Source organism: Bicyclus anynana, chromosome Z (genome assembly GCF_947172395.1).
Source record: "Bicyclus anynana chromosome Z, ilBicAnyn1.1, whole genome shotgun sequence".
Lineage (NCBI taxonomy): Eukaryota > Metazoa > Arthropoda > Insecta > Lepidoptera > Nymphalidae > Bicyclus > Bicyclus anynana.
The window spans coordinates 18,071,066-18,092,958 of NC_069110.1; the positions used below are offsets into that span (position 1 = coordinate 18,071,066).

Below are 21,893 nucleotides of genomic sequence, written 5' to 3' on the forward strand. Positions count from 1 at the left end.
GTGTTGAAGCAGTCTTAGATGGAAGCGGGCTTGTTAGGAGGAGGATGAAAATCACACTTCTTTCGGTTTCTACACGACATCGTACCGGAACACTAAATCGCTTGGCAATACGTCTTTGCCGGTACTTAGTACCGACTGACCGACAATGACGGACGATGGACTATATTTGACCACTTTTGCCGTAATACGGCAAATTATTTAACTTAACTAGAGGACTGGCTATATGGATAAAATGCGAAGCCATAATGAAAAAATAGCCATAATTATGCTATCACAAAAAAAAAAAATGTCTCCGTAAATGAAAGTTCGCAAAAACAAAACTTTAATTTTTTTTAGCTCAAGATTTTACATTGAATAACTATATATTAAACATATACTTATTTAATATACTTATAAAGAAATATTGATTACGAGTATGTACATCTAAATCAAAGTATTAGAAATTATAATGCCACAAAGGCAATGTATTTTTTTGACATTTATCAGCAATACAAGATAGCTTATTTATTAATTCTGGTAATACATATCCATTTATAAAAATACAAAAAAAATATAACACAACACATTAATAGAACGAAAAGTATCAGATGGATTCGTAGCCGTAAGGTACATAAAGGGTTGTTTAAATATAAACTGAGACGTTATATATACATTTTACACACATTACATGATTGTGTTGTCATTTATATTAATTAGAAGTTGTCATTTTTTTCTTACTTTTTAAATTTCATAATCTATAAATGCTATAGAAGGTTATTATAGTTTACAGCTTACTATGAAGTATAATCCAAATACATCTTACTATGACAATGTATTATTCAAATACATAACTGTCATAAATAGTCAGGGATCCCTAGAACATTTTGTACATCTGGTTACTAACAAGCTACTTTTTTGGCTCGATGATACGATCAACTTTTTTTATTTACGAAAATTCTTGATTCTGAAATTCTGAGAGCGTCGGAACGAGATAATGCAATTTGTAGGACATTGTGGCTGTTAAATATGTCTCAAAAGGTGAAGGAAAACATCGTGAATTCTCTGCGTGTGTGAAATTTTCATTTCCTGGTAACTCTGTTAGCTACCAGAATCAAGAATTTTCGTAAATAAAAAAGTTGATCGTCTCATCGAGATAAACGAAAAATTAGCTTGTTAGTAATCAGGTGTAGAAAATGTTCTAGGGATCCCTGACTAAAATAAATAAATGTCAACTTTATGAATTACAAGGTAACTCTAATTGGTTGTCATCACATACCGGCGAAAAGTGTTTACACAATCTAAGGTTGGGTATAATCGAAAAGAGCTCACTTCTTACGTTTGTTCTTTTTTTGGTTGCCAGCGTAGTATTTGGCATACGAAGCGTTGCGGTACGGGTTACTACTTGCTCTATTAAAAGAATTACCACTACTAGTGGACGCTTCTTTGTTCACCTCTTTACGAACTTTAGGAACGTGAAATTTGTGCGTAATCTCTGTAACTGGCGAAGTAGTTTCATTTTTTTGCTCATTGGTGTGTTTAATTTTTGCATTTTCGGCAGATGATGATGGCGGAGGCAATTTCGTATCAGGGACGCGGTCGTTACGTTTAACAATAATTTTTGGTTCTGTTTTTATCTCTTGAACCTGTAAAAAAGACAAAGATTAGACGTTTGACCTTTTCACTTACTAAGTTCCTGGAATTACAACTAAACTGTAGCCTATTTTTTAACTAACTAGACACAAACTATCATAAGTTATTCTGAAATATTTTTTCTAATTTACATTAAAAATAATACATCTATACTTATAATAAATCTGTAGAGAGGTAAATTCTGTACTGTATACTCCATCTTTTAAGCTAGAGGTAGGGGTAGTTCAAAGTTTACATCGAGTATCACGCGGGCGAAGTCGCGGGCGTCAGGTAAATTGTTCTGTAAACGACAATAAGTCCTCCTATTGTCGTATCATGCTAAAACTAAATGACATTTATAGACCATGCGCTGCGAGGATATGAGCATGATCTATTACATAATAAACATCGCCTTAAATACTACTCCAATATATAACTAGATATATATATGATATTCATAGAAATAACAATATAATAGAAATGGGTATCGTTCAATTACTCCCTCAACCCCGTCATTAAAGTACCAATCAGTAGTTGAGTCTCGCTCGCACATCACCAATCCCAACGCTTGTTGCAGAAATATACTCCCTAAAATATCCTTTACTATCTGGACTAAGACAGTTCTCACGTCGCCGACGAAGACTCACTCACTCAACACTCCATTTCCATTGTATTGTTATTTATATGACAAATCGTAATTTTTTTTTAGATCGCAAGATCATAAAGTTCAGCCCTTGAAATCCCCATTTCCGTGAAGTTTTTAAGTGCTTGTGGTCACCTCTTACACTAATATTATATACCTGAATATAATCGCAATAATTCCTGTATCTTTCGTAAGGTGACAGGAAATGGTCCCAGGCGCATTTGATTTTCAGTTTCTGAAATGATATACAACAAACTATTAAGCCTAGTTCTGACTACCTTGGCATTTTAGTCGAGTAACGTGCAATTTAGTAGATAAACGTGTCTGAACACCTAAATTGTAGATTGTTATACTAGGGGCTAAAAAGACCCATTATATACAAGGTATTTTTAGGGCACGATCCGTAAGGCGAGAGCGTCATGCCCTTGTTTAAGCGGCCGGGCAAAACGCCATTTTCACCACAATATTTATACCAATGATTGTTTAGCCAGACTTCCAAGTGTTATAGTTTATTTAATAAACTTTCTCTTCTTCAAGGGGTTTTTTTTTCAGAGTTTTATTCCGAGGTATCGCTTGTTTTTTCTTTCCATTCTAACGATTTTTGGCAGGTTTGGACCCGACCAGACGATTAACACTACAAACATGATTACTTGAGAACGACTTTACGGTTTCGGTTTGAACGACGAAAATACCGAGTACGAATCGGACTAACCCAGTCAGGATTCCGTACAAATAAATCTTAGTAATAAATCGAGAAATTCATTCATTGCATAATTGGAAAATTATTAACTACGGAAAGCAAGCTTTTAGGCCAACAGAATATTCATTATTTTGGAAGGAAGGAAATTTTACTTACACGGCATGGCGGTCCTTTGTCTTCCAAAAAAATCAGCAACTCCGGCACCTTTGAAACATTTTTTTATAACTGTAATTCGATCATAAGTGAATAAAATAAAAAACAAACTAAAAAACAAGCTGATTTTCTTTTTGTTTCGATATGTTTAATCTGCAAATTTTTGAGGCGATATGGAGCATAGATCGAACAAACTGCTCAACTGTGGGCGATTTTAATAATGTTAGATTATTTCATAACGACTATCAGATGTTTAGAGACGTGATTACCCAGTGGATATGACCTTTGCCTTCGATTCGGAGGGCGTAGGTTCGAATCCGGTCAGGGGCATGCACATCCAACTTTACAGTTATGTGCATTTTACGAAACTAAATAACACGTATCTCCAAATGAAACCAAAAAAATGAAACCTGAGAAATTTCTTAATTCTCCACACCACAAGATCTTAACTTTGACTCCTCCGTCGAAGTATAATATGAACGATTTAACGTGTTAATAAGAACTGTTTCTATAGATTTTGTTGGTCTGGATACCCGTTCTAATATAGAACTTACTGTAGTTCTTCGAGACCAAGGTCTTTAAGCAAGTTAAAAAGATTTTAGCAAGTCTGAATTACTAACGATTTCTTTTCCAGTGTTTTCCTCTTGCTTCACCGTAGTAGCGCTATCTGCCCTGTAAATATAATCAAGGTTTTAGCAGACTCAGAAGTAGATAACAAAAATAAGCAAACCAATGTCGGACAAAGGTTATTCACAACATTTGTCAGGACAGCTTAATTAACAAATCAAACTGTAACCATGTGGCGAACGAACTCTTTCGTTCGCCCACTTTAGGTTAGGCCATCTACATTCACATTCCAGATTCATTTCATATTTAGAATTCCCTCGACCGCGCATGCGTGGATATATTGTTTCGCCCATCCATTACATCTTTACCAGTCCTCCATTCCGCACGTCGCATCACCTATTTGATAGTACCTACTTTTATTTTATATCCATTTACAATATTGTTATAATCAGTTCAGTGAATAAATCTTCATATCTATTTACAAATACCAAACCTCTATGGCGATATTGGTGACCACCGAAAATGGAACACGCAACGCAACAAAAGAAAAATCGTAACATAGCAACCGTTTGTGTCAGAAAAATATATATTCAAGACTTCAATACAGTGAAAAAATGATGCTGAAAACACAAGAAATGTTCAAACTCAATCAAGAAAAATCGTCCATAAATGTTGCGCCCCAGCGCTGATTCAGGATCCGGTGCACTTCGACGCCGTCCACGCGTCGCTGCGCCGCCCTCACTCGCCGTTTGCCCTTGTTGCGCGGCAACCCAGCGCTGGTGACATGGCGCCCGGCCTGCCTCGCCGCCTCTACTCAACTCGTGCAGCGCCCCAGTGCTGATTTTTTTTGGCACACGGCGCGTTCCGGCGCCGACCACGCGCCGCCGTGCCTGCTGCCCCCTTGCCGTCTGCTCATTATGCGCGGCACTGCAGCACTGGTGTCTTGGCGCACTGCGCACTATCCGCGCCACTGGCTCGCGCATACCGCTGCCAGGCGCGCTGTCTCCGCGTCGCTTGCTCACGCGCGACGCCCAACTGCACTGCTGATGTCATGGCCCTGCGCGCAGGGTGCGCCGCCTGGCTCGCGCACATCGCTGCCCGGGGCACTCTCCGCGCCGCCACGCTGACATCATGCCGCCCGGTGCGCTCATCACGCCGCCCGGCGCGCTCTACGCTGCTCGTCGACTCCAAGCCTTTAAAGCCGTGGCTGGACGAGTCCTGCTCTTCTAGTGCATTTACTATTTCTTTTATTTTTATTATTTTTTTTTTCTCCGTAGGGCGGTGGTGTGGCGAACGAACTCTTTCGTTCGCCCACTTTAGGTTAGGTCATCTACATTCACATTCCAGATTCATTTCATATTTAGAATTCCCTCGACCGCGCATGCGTGGATATATTGTTTCGCCCATCCATTACATCTTTACCGTTTCTCCATTCCACATCACATCATCTATTTGATATTCCTTTTATTTTATATCCATATACAATTGTTACAATCAGTGAAATAATAAATATACCTACTATTCAACATCGCCTCATTCAAGTACCTAATATATCAAACCTCTATGGCGATAACCAAAATAAGACCCTAGAATGGCAGAGAACGACCTTGAGTGGAGTCACGCACTTGTGAACGTTGTGTGTAGGGTTAAGGGGCCCCTTGACAGTTAACAAACACTCCACTTTTCCACTCAAGTCACTCTCCTCGCCTATCCCAAGTAACCCATAAAGAATTACACAACAAGAAAGACAAACGGACAACGAAGCGATCCTATAAGGGTTCCGTTTTTTTCTTTTGAGATTCGGAACCCTAAAAATAGTGGTTTATTTTGGTCATAGGGACGCCGTTATCCTAATGTGCCCAGGACCTCTAATAGTTAAAAAATGATACTGGTCTAACACTTTCCTTCCAGCTCAATGAGAAGTGAGAGCGAAATATCGCTACTGTCACACAGAACTTCGTAATTTACACTCGCAGTCACACACACAAACATACACACACACTCACACACACTCACAAATTGTTAAAATTTTACATAATAATATTATATACAATTTTAACTTTTCTTCTTTAGTTAATTGTCTTTCTTACGTCAATCTTTCATAATGTTAATTTAACCGAAATTGTATTGTAGCTTGTATAATATGTATATACTGTAATCATTGTGGCCTTAGGTTTAAGGTAATGTAATCTAATAATTATGTACAGTAACGCTATTGATTACAAATGAATAAATTTAAAAAAAAATCTGGCAGCGCCGCTATTAGCCGACACTTGTCTTTTTTCCCGTCTCGAGATTACGCCGCAACTGGCATATTTCCTGTAGTTTTCATACATTTTTTATAGACTCGCCGCACACTGTTGACACCGGTGACCACCACACGCTACAATCGCTGCTGCTCGCTTCTTGTGGCCCGCACCGGCCACTAAACGCCGCAAAACGCCACTCACGCGATTATGATACTGCATGTATGGGTTAAAAAAGTAGCAGCCACAGACCACAAGCGTCGCCCATCGATCACAAGTGGCTGTCGCGCGCTTGCTACTTTTGTTGCTTCTTGTAGCGGCGTTTGTCGCTGTCGCGTGTGGCCCTTGTGCGAAACTTAGAATGATGAACAAGATGATGGTAAAGATGATGAAAACTAACTTGGTGTTTGGGTTGTATTTTTCGTGGACATTATAGTCCGAGTACAGCGCTTCAACTATGGGACCCACAACAGGTGTAGATGCGATCGATGTAGAGGGTATTGCGACGTTATTATTTGTTAATCTGCGACACTGAAAATATAAATAACACAAAATTTACATACAATAATGCTTGGCTTCACGAGACTTATGCAGTTAATATATGCCCAGTATGTATAATAATCTATATATACTTATAATGAAACAGTAACAGGCCAAATTCTGTATACTGAAAATATTTTGAAAATTTTTGTTGGAGGACATTATGAAGCTATATAATATATATAGCCAAAATATTTTTTTTTTTTTTCGATTTTTTGTCTGTCTATATTTGTATATATGTATTTTATCTTGACCGGGCATTTCGCTGAAACTATAGAATGAATTCAAATGAAACTTAGCACAGTTTGAGACCATTATACAGAGAATGTTACAGGATACTGTTTATTGCCAAAATAAAATCTAAAGGGGTTGAAATAGGGGTTGAAAGTTTGTGTGGAAAGTCCTTCATTTTTAGAGCTATAAATATTTGTCCATAAATAATGAAAAAAATTCTGTATGTAATGTAATTCAAAAACATTTAAAATTCAACCCTTAAGGGTCAAAAAGGGGTTGAAGTTTTTTTTCAATATAAATCGTTATCAATATATATCGTATAAATATTAAATAGACGTGGGTTGAAAATTTACATGGATTTTCACATGGACGAAGTCGCGGTAGTCTGCTAGTCAAAAAAAAATCGGTCTTATTATTGTATTATACAAAGTAAACTGTATGGTATGGTACTCAGTTCAGGACAGTTTAGGATTTTATGTTTACAAAATTATATTCGGGAGCCGTGATAGCCCAGTGGATATGACCTCTGCCTCCGATTCCGGGGGTTGTAGGCTAGAATCCGGTCCGGGGCATGGACCTCCAACTTTTCAGTTGTGTGCATTGTAAAAAAATATTAAATATCTCAAACGGCGAAGAAAAAACATCGTGAGGAAACCTGCATACCAGAGAATTTTTTTATTTCGCTACGTGTATGAAGTCTGCCAATACGTATTGGGCCAGCGTGGTGGACTATTGGTCTATTCTCATTCTGACATGAGACTCGAGCTCAGCAGTGAGCCCAATATGGGTTGATAGCGAAATAAATAAGTTTTCTGTTTTGCGTTCGGGCGATATGCGTCCTTCGGCCGGATTATTGGCCTAGCCCCTCTCATTCTGAGAGGACACTCAATTTTAGAGTTTATCGCAAACAAACGTACTTACATGCATTATTGTCTGGTGGATAGTCATAATGTTCTCCTTTATAAAGGGAGAAACTGGCGAACATAGAGCACAAATGGCCTCCTTGTCTTTCGGTAAGTGTTCGCATAGAGACAGCAACATGTTATTTGGCAAGAGGAAACTGAAACAAGAAAAAACATTCAATGATAACATAAGATTTAAGGGGGTTCTACCACGAGCACTCACCCTTACGGATTTTTTTTTTTTTTACAAGTTAGCCCTTGACTACAATCTCACCTGATGGTAAGTGATGATGCAGTCTAAGATGGAAGCGGGCTAACTTGTTAGGAGGAGGATGAAAATCCACACCCCTTTCGGTTTCTACACGGCATCGTACCGGAACGCTAAATCGCTTGGCGGTACATCTTTGCCGGTAGGGTGGTAACTAGCCACGGCAGCCAGACCTGGACAAATTAAGAAAATCTCAATCTGCCCAGCCAGTAAATCAAACAACTTTTGATGGGACATAGACGATTTACTTAATGACACTCAACATTCGAACTTTAACATAGGTAGTTTAACATTTTTATTACACGATCGGAGCATTACGCCTCACGAATGCGCGGGTAGCGTTTGGAGCTGTCGCAGGCGCACTGAATGGAATGGAACTGGACTCTACTTTGATTTTACGATCGGGCTCTTATCCCTCTCGCGTCCTGCGTCTCGCGTGTTTGGAATCATTCGGCAGGGTAAGTAGGTAAGCAGGTACTGAGGGATATATTATATTGACGCGACCAAAAATATTGAGTTTGCCGCGTTACAAAAGTAATTAAAGACACCATTTGATGTTACACACATAGTCGAAGCAAGAAGTAAGGAGATTTAGCGTACACTACAGTTCAGTTCATGTGGGATGGTGCGGGTGACAGTTAGTTTCATTCTTGAAAGTTTGCCGCGATTCATGATAACAGTACGTATTATGAACGTCATACAGGAGACTGTCACCGTACCCATGCTATCTGAAAAACATTTGAAGTCTACACTAGCGTACACTACCACAGACTATGTAATATAAGATCCGGCATCAGAAATATGCCCTCACCTGTTATTTATTAGTGACTAGCGGACGCCCGCGACTTCGTCCGCGTGAAAATCGATGTAAACTTTCATTTCCATTAAAACCCCTTCTTTTGAAAATTTCTCATGTTTTATTTAGTTTGTATTGTTTTATAAGTCCCTACCATTTTACAAAAATATACCTCCAAAAACGAACAATTTACATTGAAAAATCTTTAACTCCTTTTTAACCCTTTAGGGGTTGAATTTTAAATATTTTTGAATCATAATACATTTTGTATTTTGTGGTGTACCCCACCAGGTGGACTGACGACATCAAGCGAGTCGCAGGGATTCGCTGGATGCAGGTGGCTCAGTATCGTGATGTTTGGAAGTCCTTACAAAAGGCCTATGTCCTGCAGTGGACGTCCATCGGCTGATATGATGATGATGATGATACATATATTAGTGATAAGAAATAAATGCTATATAATATTTACAGTGACAAATTGCAAATAGGTTGCCTAGTTAAATTGATGTCTGTAAGTGACTGTTGGGCCGTCTATTGGCTACAATATACTTATTAAAGTTTGTAATAACTACTCACTTTGGATTATCGTCGCGCTCTCGTCCTTGCTCAAACCTCCACTCATGCAATAATCGCACGGCAGACATCTGTTGAAAGTTATATTTTCTATTTCTGCATATCATTAAAATTGGATCATTGTGTTGTACCAGCGGCTTTCGATATACCTGAAACAAAAGTTTTAATATTAATACCACCACCACCATAATCAACCCATATTCGGCTCACCGCTGAGCTCGAGTCTCCTCTCAGAATGAAAGGGATTAGGCTAATAGTCTACCACGCTGGCCCAATGCGGATTGGCAGACTTCACACACGCAGAGAAATAATAATTCTCTGCTATGCACGTTTCCTCACAATGTTTTTCCTTCACCGTTTGAGACACGTGCGTAGCTTGCCTCGGAGGGGCCCTGTATCAAACTTAGTTGAGGTGCCCAAATGAAGGGTAAAGATTTCTCACAAAAAATGTTCGTTTAAAATCAATATGACAGTGACTTAACCTATGTAGAATGTTACTAACTTTTGGGCACACGCTTAGCCAGAGAAAAAAAGAGATTGCGATATTTTGCTTTCACACGTAAGGGGCCCCAGTAGTCCGGGGGCTCTGTATCTATACTCTATACTAATATATAAAGCTGAAGAGTTTGTTTGTTTGTTTGATATGAACGCGCTAATCTCAAGAACTACTGCTTCGATTTGAAAAATTCTTTCAGTGTTAGATAGGCCATTTATCGAGGAAAGCTATAGGCTATGTATTATCCCCGTACTTCTACGGGAACGAGAACCACGAAGGTGAAACCGCGCGGCGTCAGCTAGTCATTGATACGGCTGATACGGAAGTAGCTGGTGCGGCTTCGCTCGCATGTAAAAGTTTTTTAACCCCTCTGAACTAGCACTTTTTGTTGAAGACCTATGTTTTTTTCTACATTTCACTTGATGAAAATGTCAAGATAATTTCAATTTCAATAATAGACTAAGATTCAAGATATTTTTTTTCTGATAAGTATAACTGCCAGTGAAATTACTGGCTCAGGATAAGTTTCCTCTGGCGTAAGCATACTTAATCTAAAATTAATTTTTTATAAGGAATAAGCTCGCGCTTGACCACAATCTCACCTGTGGCCTTAAGTAGATCGCTCTTACATAGAAGATGCCTATTCAATCTCATCTTAAAGATGCCCCAGTTTTTAACGTGGCTTTCTTCTCTTTTTTCAGTGGTGAAAGAATGTTCAAGAGTATTATATTATCTTATACAACAGACTGATATAGCTCAGCGAGTCGCGAAGCTGAAGTGGCATTAGGCAGGCCGTATAGTTCGAAGAACCGATGGATGTTGGGGTCCTAAGGTGCTGGCATGGCGACCCCGCACCGGAAAGCGCAGTGTTGGTGGACCCCCCTTTAAATGGACCGATGACATCAAGCGGGTTGCAAGGAGCCGCTGGATGCTGGCGGCTCGAGACCATTTTGTTTGGAAGTCCAAGCAAAAGGCCTATGTCCAGTTGTGGACGTCCATCAGCTATATATATATTATATATATATGTATATTTTTAGTTGTAATATATTATGTAATACATATGTTAATTTCAATATCATATTTACGTATATATATTTATTTAATTATTTATATGTATATATAATTACATATAATGTACCTGTTGCATCTTCCCGCTCTATCTTCACAAGTTCTCTCGTCAGGGGTTGCCTGGTAGAGATTACCTATAGTAATAAGGCCGCCTTTGGATGCTAAGTTTAAATTATCTTTTTAATGTTTTAATTTATAATTGTATTTTTGTGTGCAATAAAGTATTTCTTCTTATGTTTATAATATTAGTATAGATTTAAAAAACGGTCATCATTCCTATTGAACTCACCGATAGGCAGATTTTCTTGCTCGCCTGAAACACATTTTCAAGTAGTTTTGTTTGTCCTTTATCTGCTTGGATGAGGTCGCGACGCATTCGGCGCCAGATGTACGGCAGATAATGCGTATCAATTCGGGCATATCTCAGCATACTATCTGGAAGCGGACGTAGACGCCAGTCGGCTAGCTGGTAACTGTGAACAAATGTTTGTGACGTGTCAACGTCTTATAATTCGATGGAGCCGGCTGCACACTCGAAAAAAGATGACGTCATGCGTCGTTCCTTCTCTCTAGGGTTGCCAACTTTTTTTACAAGAAATAAAGTATATTCTGGTTTATGAAGATTATTAAACATTATTTCAGAAAAAACGAACATTTTTCTTTCGAAAAATGCAATTATATCATCAGAATTTTTTTTATGACGTTGTCACGTTCAACTATCGTCGGTTGTCTGTAAAGTCGGTTTACTGACGATAGTTGAACGTGACAACGTCATAAGAAAATAATGATAGTAGCGTTTTTTAAAAGAAAATGTTTGTTTTTCTAAAATACTGTTTAATAATCTTCATAGACCATAATATACTTTAATTCTTATAAAAAAATTGTCAACCCTAGAGCGCAAAAACGACGCATGACGTCATCTTTTTTGAGTGTGCAGCAGGCTCCATCGAATTATAACAGTAGCTACTTCTACATGTTGTTAAGAGTTTAGCTTCCGTGATTTGGAATAACACCTGATGACTGTGCTGGGACTTTAATAATCTCTTCAATATGGTAATTTCTTCTACAGTTATGTTAACTGTAGATACATATTTTTATTTAAAGAATTTGTTTTATTATTTTCTTTAAAATAATAATTGTAAACATGAAACACCATTCTCCCTGCTATTTTTAAAGTTGGTTGTGGTAGTTTCATTTTCATGAAAAATAATTTGAAATTTCTAGTTCAGGGGTATTAGAAAGGTTGTGCTCCAGTAATTTTAGACGGCCTCCGTGGCGCAGTGGCATGCGCGGTGGATTTACATGACGGAGGTCCTGGGTTCGATTCCTGGCTGGGTCGATTGAGGTTTTCTTCGTCGTGTAGAAACCGAAAAGGGTGTAGATTTCTTCCTCCTCCTAACAAGTTAGCCCGCTTCCAACTTAGATTACATCATCACTTACCATCAGGTGAGATTGTAGTCAAGGGCTAACTTGTAGAGAATAAAAAAGAATACCTTTTATCTGTTGTGACGCCACAGTAGTGAGTTAACAATGCACCAAGAGATCTTTTAGGCAAGCTTAGTACTACCGACGCCTGGTGGGTATCGAACATATTGACTATATAGACGCCAAAATCACGCTGTAGCCAAAGAATGTCATTACCTGCGCCATGAAGAATCTGAAAGTAAGGTGAAAAGTTAATTTTCTCCATACACGCACAACATAACTTACTCACACAATGTCCATTACAAGAGAAACTGAAAACATGCGAAAATAAGGAATAATCAAAAAGGAGGTAATTTCAAAAAATTAAACTTCAAATTTCACTTTCACGTTAATATTTGTATGAGGCTTTTGTTGCTACAAAATAATCGCTAAGTTATTTTCAAATAACTTAACGGTTATTATGCACTGACATTTATATAAAATGAATTGTTTAAAAAACTAAAAAACACGCTTGATACTCATAAAATGAGGGTGCATTTCAAATAGCCTGTCTGCCATATTGGATTTGTAATGACGTTTCTTAGCTTGTCATGTATTGTCATCAGAACTCAGAGCGTGTGCAAACTTTCATCTAAATTGAAGACTGGGCAGTGGGACAAATTAAGATTCCAAGATTTTCTTACATACATACATTACAAGTGAAGTAATATAAGCGTGTTAAAAAGCCCCAAATATAAAATAACGGTGCTTCAGACTTTGCTTATATTTAAGATACTAGCCGACGCCCGCAACATTGTTAGCGTAAAATTCAGTTATTAAATTTATCCAGTGGGAACCATCGATTTCTCTGGAATAAAAAGCAGCCTATATGTTGCTCAATGTACCAGTGAAAATCCCGTTTAAATCGGTTCAGCCGTTCTATTTAATAGCCCGGACAAACATACAGACAAAATAATTTTGCTTGATGCTTTTCAGTAGCTTGTAAACCACTTAAGAAAACACAGTTATTTTGAAATGAGAGACACTTCTATCTTGTTTATATGCGTTGATGTATTTATATTTTATAATTCAATGGAAATAAGTAAACTAAAAGTGATACTCACTTTAAGTATGTCCGGATTAGTAAAAATTTCGTTTAATATATGGAGCTCGGATCTCAACGCCAAAGCATCAATAACATAATCTCTGTCAGTCGTTATCTGAATCAGGCAGGTAAAGCCTGGAAAGAAGATATTTGTCTTTTAACATTTATTACCAAAATAAGCTACTGCCGCCAAACAAAATAACTGTTTTCGGGCAAATTAAAGGCACATGCGAATAATGGTAGGCGTCCACTGATCCGCATCGCATCACATCTTTAATTTTTAATCTAATATATAAAATTCTCGTGTCGCGGTGTTCGAACTTGAACTCCTCCGAAACGGCTCGACCGATTTTGATGAAATTTTTTGTGCATATTCAGTAGGTCTGAGAATCGGCCAACATCTATTTTTCAAACCCCTAAATCCTAGGATAGGGTAGTGGTAGGGTAGGGGTATGGTATAGGGATAGGGTAGGGGTAGGGTAGCGGTAGGGTAGGGGTAGGGTAGGGGTAGGGTAGGGGTAGGGTAGGGGTAGGATAGGGTAGTGGTAGGGTAGGTTTATGGTATAGGGATAGGGTAGGGGTAGGGTAGTGGTAGGGTAGTTGAAGGGTAGGGTAGGGTAGGGGTAGAGTAGAGGTAGGGTAGGGGTAGGGTAGGGGTAGGGGTAGGAGTATGGTAGTGTAAGGTAGGGATAGGGAAGAAGTGCAAATAAATAAATTAATAAGTCAAAGCGAAGCTTGAGCGAGTCCGCTAGTTATAGATAAAACCCGTTCGTTGCGATCCGCACGATGCGGATCAATGGACGCACTTAGATAGGATACTAAAATCCGTTTGATGCGATGCGTACGATGCGGATCTGTGGATGCCCGCCGTAAGCATATATGCCCTAGGTTGCAAGTTACATTGTAAACACAACAAACTGGGATGATGAACAATTTAATTTATACAAGTTACATTGTACGAGTTAAAATGTTCATCATTTCCCAATGTCATTTAAATATTTCGAAATTCCTCTTCCAGTTATACAATTTAGATTGAATACGAGTAGATTGATAAATAAATATGCTTGAACAACAGTCATATCAATATTTAGTTCCAAAGGAAGCGTAGTTAGCCTGTGTTATGGGCAATACACATACCCATAACACAGGTAATATATTTATTCATCTATCTAATCGTATTTCAAAAATGGGTAAAAGAAGAGTCAAATATCTTAGCACTCCAAGGACTTACTGTGTGACTACAATAAAAACACAGAGCAGATCCCGTGATTGGTTAAGAAGCTCATTTAAAACTAATAATAGTCCCCTTATCCCATTCTGTTGTTCTCCCTGGTCAGCCAAATGTGGTGTATTTCTACTAGACTAGCTTTGGATACCCATTTTTATATACAACTTACTGGAGTTCTAACGAGGCCAAGGTCTTTAAGGTTATAAAGAGAGATGATAATACCCAAAAATGACCGCGTATGGTGGTGCTCCAGGTCTATAGCCAACTCGTCGACCGTGTGAAGGTGTGCTAAGAGCTCATGCAGCTGTGCTACATTGTCTACAAATGTTAGACTCGTCGACTCAAGTGGCAATGGCAGCTCAATGTCGCCTGGTTCTGGTTTCAGCCAACTGAGCTTCGGTTGGGTTACAGTCAGCTCATATTCATAGGGATGTTTGTATCTAAAACAAAACATTTTTAGTATTATCGTGAATCAGGCAAAACAATGGGAGATGATGGGAGAAGTAAACATGGTGTTTTACGTGCTGTTTGATAAATAAAAATAAATACTACTTTTTACTTGTATAAGAAATAATTGCATTTTAAGAAATTAAATTAAATATCACGCCTCAAACGGTGAAGAAAAAACATCGTCAGTGATGATAAATAATAATAAATTGTAATCTATGTTCTTCTATTTGTACGAAGATAGGTGATGAATAAAAATATTAAAAACTCGCGGACTCGGTCAAGCTCCGCTTTGCTACCCTATCCTATTCTGTAGTATGAAGGCGGTGCTTAGCCGGTGTTGTCTTAATTTAAGCCATTTCTGACAGGACCACATGAAACAACACTGTCTGCAAAATCTAAATCTATAAGATATTCTCACATGGCTTGGGAACATATTATGATGTTATTTTTCGCTTTTTAGTTTAGTGGGTACGTTTTTAGGTTTTGAAGTCGGTTGTATTTTTTTTATTAAAATTTTTATTATTGTATATGTATATATTGATTATAGATAGATAGAAGATTGATTACAATTCATATAAATACTTGTAAATTTTATTATTGTGGTTAAGACTGACCTTACAATGAAGAAGTCAATTCGAAAGATGGAGAAAAGACCTCATATTTGAACCATACTTTTTGTTTGTTTTTCTATATTTTTTTTTTTTTTTTATTTAAGGCAAAGCCTGCGTCTGCGTAAAAATAAAAGCAAGTAGAACATGCAAGAACAATTAATAAAGAAAATATTTTTTACATTCTAATCTGCCAATGAAACCCAAATTGTAACCAACAAAAATCTAAAGCTATATTGCTAACGGAAACATAATACATCCTAGAGATTAGCTTTACTCACCCAATTACTTCACCACAGTCATTGTACTGTGGCTCCAAGGCTAGAGGTCGAAGACTATGCGGTTTGTGGGTTATCTTTGGCACAAACGGAGTAGCTGAGTTATCCACTTTGTCTTTAAAAAATATCTGGGGAGCCACTATATTTTTACCGCCTGTATAGGTTGTTGCCCCTACCTACAAAAATAGAAACAAACCCTTTATTTATTGATTATTTTTTCAATGCCATTTTATGTGACACTGCCCTCGTAGTTGGACATAGGCCTCCTCCAGACTTTCATAATCCCCTTTGCCTCTCTTCTTCAGTTGCCTTCTGCTGTCTGTTGTCTGAGATCGTCTCCCATATTTCTAATTCTAAGGGCGTCCACTTTTCCCTATCGTCGTCATCAACCCATAATCGGCTCACTGCTAAGCTCGAGTCTCCTCTCAGAATAAGAGGGATAAGGCCAATAGTCCACCACGCTGGCCCAATGCGGTTTGGCAGACTTCACACACGCAGAGAATTAGGATAATTCTCTGCTATGCAGGTTTCCTCACGATATTATCTTTCATTGAGTCAGACACGTGATATTTAATTTCTTAAAATGCACACAACTGAAAAGTTGGAGGTGCATGCCCCGGACCAAATTCAAACCCACACCCTCCGGAATCAGAGGCAGAGGTCATATCCACTGGGCTATCACGGCTCTATGGCTTTTCCCTATGATACAAGCGAAACCTCTAAATTCTCTAAACTTGTGTCAGAAGAATAAAAGGCCAGGTGACATTTACTATCAATATTTTGATAAATAATATAGCTTACCTTTATGGTAGTAACAATGGGATTGGATAGACCTCCACGCGCCGATGTTTCCGCAAGGTTTTTTGGTTTTATGCCTTTGTCGAAACAATCAATGTTACTGTGAATTCTATCCAATATCCTATCATTGGCATCTATCAACCGTTCCATTATGAATTCCGGGTCGTCACTGTCATAAACATAATAAATTTCTATAAAGAGTAATTTAAAATTCGCATTATTTAGAATCTCATGATCTTTTACATAATCAAATAATAGCTTTGCAGTAGACAAGAGGAGTAGTTTTGCTTTGCAGTATTAAAAAAATCTCTTTTAATTTCAAAAGGCAGAGCAGATGAAAATAAATTATAAATTTAAGATTATGATAATCATTCTCATACATTGTATAACATAACGAAAGCTGGTTAAATTTACTTTATAAGAAACTACTAGCAAATGCCGCGCGTGTTCACCTGCATAGCGTTCCTTTCTAATGGGCATATGGGCATGAAATAGCTTATGAAAATTACAAATAACGTGATTTTAAAATGGTACAAATAATTTCAAAGTCAGTTCAGTAGATCCAATGATTACCCTCTACAACCTCACACCTTACTCCTTTAAAATATTGGTATAATCAAAATATGTATGAAATGCTTTGTCTTGAATGACTAACTGATCAACACACAGCCAAAACCGCTAATAGACCTGAAACTTAAAGAGTGTATTTTTTGTATGATATATCAGTCTGATAAGAACGGATTTTCCGAAACTCTACCCCTAAGAGGTTGAAAAAAGGGGGCAATCTACTTCAAATTTTGTTTATACATATTATAACAGAATTGATGGAAAAGTGTTTTATAATTTATTGAAATGCATCCCTTAACAGGGTTAGAAAGGGGTAGAGGGCATTAAGGTTATTTTGATTTATTTTATTTTATTTTTTTATTTTTATTTATTTGGGACAGAAAACATTTACATATTAGAGGTTAGTAAGGCTTAAATTACCATGCAAAGGGGTTAATAAACATGTAAACAACAACACTATCCACGAATTACACAAATTAAAAATAAAGGCGTCACAAAACATACCTACAAATGACATTTACAAGACAAACAAGGAAAGTGGTTAACATAAAGCAGTCGAATCAAAAGGAAGAAGTACACAAAAGACAATAAAAATAATTAATTACAATAACATAAATAAAAACAAAGAATTTATACTACTTATTAAAATATACCAATTAACAATAATATATGTTATTTAATAAAATTTAAAATGAAAAAAAACTAATAAATAAACTAATAAATAAATGAGAGATCTATAACAGTTACAACACACTACATAACAGTTAAACCTAATTTAAATATTTTACACAAAACTGAATAATTTTTTACTGAATAATTCAATTAATTGATTGTTTTTTTTAATGATGTTAATATGAATATTTTTTTTATAGTGATGTTAATATGAATATTTTTTTTTTTGTAATTAAAAGTAAACAAATAATTTATATTATCAAAATATACCAAATAACAATAATAATAATATTAACAGTCAAATTGCAACTCACCGCATAACAGTTAAATACAGTTAAACCTAAATTATAATTTACACAAAACTGACTACACACTATTTAAGTTAATTGATTGTTCTTTTTTTAAAATATCTGTTATAGCTTTTTTGTACATGCTTTCGGACATACTAAATATATCGACTTCATCGAAGCAGTTATTGTACGTGTCCACAAGTCGGCGCATAGGCGAGCGTTTTCCAGCATTGTTTCTACAAAATTATTGTTTTTTTGCTACGACGTTTTGATTTGTTGATTTGCTACGACGTTGATATCAATACTCCTTAGTGCTTTACAAATTATTACTATATCACAAAGACAATAGGGATACCAGGTTTGAATATTCATTGATTTTTATATCATTGATCATTGATTTTTATGATATATTCGGGTAAATAACCCTGAAATGACCCTGTAGCTACGAAAGTAATGATCGCAGATACCCTTTTACTTTCACAAAATTGCTTTACTATTAGCATACTCCTAATTTATATACAATTTAAAAACCTTTCATTATCCCTTTTCGTTAATAAAATAAAATTTTTATTTTTTTATTTTTAATGAGATTTTACATTAGCCAAGTAGTATTATACAAGTTATTATTTTAAGAGTATTTATAATCATTACATTGTATGAAATAAAGTAGCTTCGAGCAGACATTCGCTTAGATTTTTATTTAGACTATTCAACAGATTTTAATGCAGTTTTCAGCAATAGATAGTGATCGAAGAGGTAGGTTTATGCACACAGCATAAAGCACCACAGTACAATAAATATATCACAGATTTAAGAAATTACTTATAGATTTAAAGAGACGCACAGCTTATGTTCCAAGAGACTTTATTTAGCTCTTTTTTGAAGACTCTCTTTGTATCTCTCCACTTGAAGGCTTAAAGACCAAGTAGCTCTTTAGCCTCGAGTCTAATTCTAGTTTTAGTTTTTAGAACATTTTTTAACGCATAGCTATTTATGTATAGGTATAATAATATTATTAGACATGCGCCGCCGGCAACTATAGTAGTCGGCAAAGAGCGCCGTAGTCAACTTATTATTTTGTATATATTTCTCAATAATATTATGTATGGAGGAAGAAGATAAACATCGTTATTTTATTTTAATCCTTCGCTTGCTCGGTATTCAATTCGCGCGCGAACATAAATTAAGAAAACAATGCCAAGTAAACGAAACACATCAACACACTTGCAGGCCAAACAGAACTTTACGGAAATTCCGGAAACCGTGATCGGCTAGTCGGCAAAACTCATAGTCGGCGCATCTCTAAATATAATATTATACTTGTATATATTACTTTCAAGGTATGATGCTTTATGGGCTAAGAACCTGAGATGGCCAGACCTTGATCAATACATAACACAGATAACATGGCTTTATTTTAGTAAAAGAATTTTCATAATCGGTTCAGTAGATCCAGAAATAACATTCTACAAACTCACAAACATATAAATATTTGAATACAATAAATTAAAAAAATATAAGTCTACTTACACTTTTAGAGTTACTGCTGTCTGCTCAATCTTCATCATATTGGTGAGAGTTTTTACAACATTCTCTGTGAAATCTTGCAATTTTTTTTTCTTTTTAATGTTTGATATTTTCTTGGAGTTTGGAATCTTGTTTGCCCTCCTTATAGTACCAGACATTGTATTCATAGCTTCCTATAAAAAAAAATACTTGATTAATTCATTACTTTCCAATTTCAAAAACATAATTTAATAATGGTCAAGCTTCCCTTTGACTTACGTGCACTTCCTCCCTACCCCTACTGTATTTCTACCTAACCTTTTTAAATTCAACCTATTATATAGTATTTTTTAGTTTAGAAGTGCGTTACTTTTTATTTTGTCCTGGACAGTGATGCACCTAATGTTGCCAGTTCATATATACGTAAATACTGATACACAAAGTCAGACTGGCAGCCATTCATTACCTATATCTGGTCTAGCCCAACCAAATTTACAGAAAAATATTATCCATGGCAGTTTGAACTGACCAAACCCAAAATTTATACTTCACCCCTGCAACAAGCAAATGTTGATTGCACTTTCTGGAAGTAGCCTCAACTAACAATATATCCATGTACAATTATTAAAAATTAATAGCTGGTAATTTGTCTCACTAATATTAAAGACTGGCTGTAGCCATATTTTTTGAAACTTTCCCATTCCCCTTCAAAGACCAATATTCCCATTCCATTCCAACTAGTCGGAAAAGACTGTGCTAGGAGTGGGTATGACAACAGACTAACGGGGCGGGGATTGAAGCACTTCAGTGATGAGTCTGACCACTCTTACCATTGAGCTATTGAGGCTTCGAAAGACATGCAGCTTGCACGTACATGTAGCTTTCTCCCGCTGGGGAATGTTGCTTCTAAATGCCTCTGCTTATAGTCTGCAGACTGATCACATGAGAATAACAAAACAAAAATAAGATGTCCGTGCATTCTAAGCCAACTAACTGAGCCTGAGTGGTTGTCAAAGCCAACTTTTAATTTTCATGCTATACAATTACAGTACAGAAAATTTTAAGGCATTGGAGATAAGTTCCATCCTTGGAGTTCCAACCTTAAACTCCAGTACACAGATCTGTGCAGACTCTGTGCGGAGGCAGAGGAAACAACTATGCACATTCTTTGCAATAGCCCAGCCCTAATACATAAACGAAACCTCCACTTAGGGCATTTCACAGTAAGAGGAGGAGTAAAACACATCCCAGTCAAGAAACTGCTGCTGTACCTGGCGGCAACCAATATTGGACGGGAAATATAGTCAGTGGTGATCACAATAGATTGACGACGGTCAACGTGATACAGGAACCTCGAGAAGATCTGCAGTGCCGCGACTTCAAGAAGAAGAAAAAGAAGAAGAAGAACCTTGGAGTCAAAACAAAGGCAACTGCAGATGTTGGAGTATGAATGACTCGCATGGAAAGATACATTGGGGAGCAGGTAGTGGTTGAATGCAAAATTGCCAATTTTGTGAGGCGAGTTATTTTTTTATCACGTGCAAGATGAACGGATAGTATATGAACCACAACCAAAAACGTTTCCGATCATACGATACGCCACGGCTATTTCCATTTCATTTCGAATTATATTATATCAGTAAATATCGTATTAATAATACAACGATTCACTCAACTTCTATAATCCTGGAATATATATATAATAACAACTCACCTCGCATGAAGCTTCCACTTGTTCGGGCTTATATTCTTGTGCTTCTTCTAGATTTTCACTTTCACTCATTGTGTATTATTTATCTTATCTTGGTTAAAATTAAATTGTTAATTCTGTAGTTGAATTTAGAACATTATCCAAACCAAATCAATTTTAATAAATTTAACCTAAAACTCTCACATGACACATGACAATGACATGACGCCATGAGACACAAATGCACAGAGAACTATCAAAGACAAAAGTCAGTGATGAGTGACTCACAGATTAACATGATTATTGATTACATAAATCTATGGATTACCTAGACATCACTCTACAAAGCCAAGCTAAAATAAGCGCCAAAGGCTTTTTAAATTAAAACATCTATTAGGCCTTGCTTTTTTTTTTTTTTTTTTTTTTTTTTTTATTCTTTACAAGTTAGCCCTTGACTACAATCTCGCCTGATGGTAAGTGATGATGCAGTCTAAGATGGAAGC

General features: G+C 36.8%; 1 protein-coding gene across 1 annotated transcript; it reads right to left on the bottom strand.

The window, feature by feature from the left end:
* Nucleotides 1–291: 291 nt before the first annotated feature.
* Nucleotides 292–21,638, bottom strand: LOC112045724 (exosome component 10). The gene is made up of 15 exons (XM_024082017.2): nucleotides 21,415–21,638; nucleotides 19,725–19,894; nucleotides 16,669–16,834; nucleotides 15,871–16,043; nucleotides 14,754–14,971; nucleotides 13,323–13,438; nucleotides 12,288–12,451; nucleotides 11,084–11,267; nucleotides 9,234–9,379; nucleotides 7,613–7,751; nucleotides 6,318–6,448; nucleotides 3,725–3,776; nucleotides 3,108–3,155; nucleotides 2,409–2,486; nucleotides 292–1,622 (listed from the first exon to the last, which is right to left on the bottom strand). The coding sequence occupies exons 1-15, from the start codon at nucleotides 21,481–21,483 to the stop codon at nucleotides 1,305–1,307; spliced, it is 2,172 nt and encodes a 723-aa protein (XP_023937785.1). The 5' UTR covers nucleotides 21,484–21,638; the 3' UTR covers nucleotides 292–1,304.
* Nucleotides 21,639–21,893: the final 255 nt, after the last annotated feature.

Bases quoted from the DNA above. Each gene is read 5' to 3' on its own strand.
- LOC112045724 (XM_024082017.2), bottom strand. From the start codon at position 21,483: ATGAGTGAAAGTGAAAATCTAGAAGAAGCACAAGAATATAAGCCCGAA. The intron at 6,449-7,612 runs GTAAGTACGTTT...TTATATTTTCAG, and splicing joins TCCACCAGACAATAATGCAT to TGTCGCAGATTAACAAATAA. The intron at 1,623-2,408 runs GTATATAATATT...TCTTTTTTACAG, and splicing joins ATTATTGCGATTATATTCAG to GTTCAAGAGATAAAAACAGA.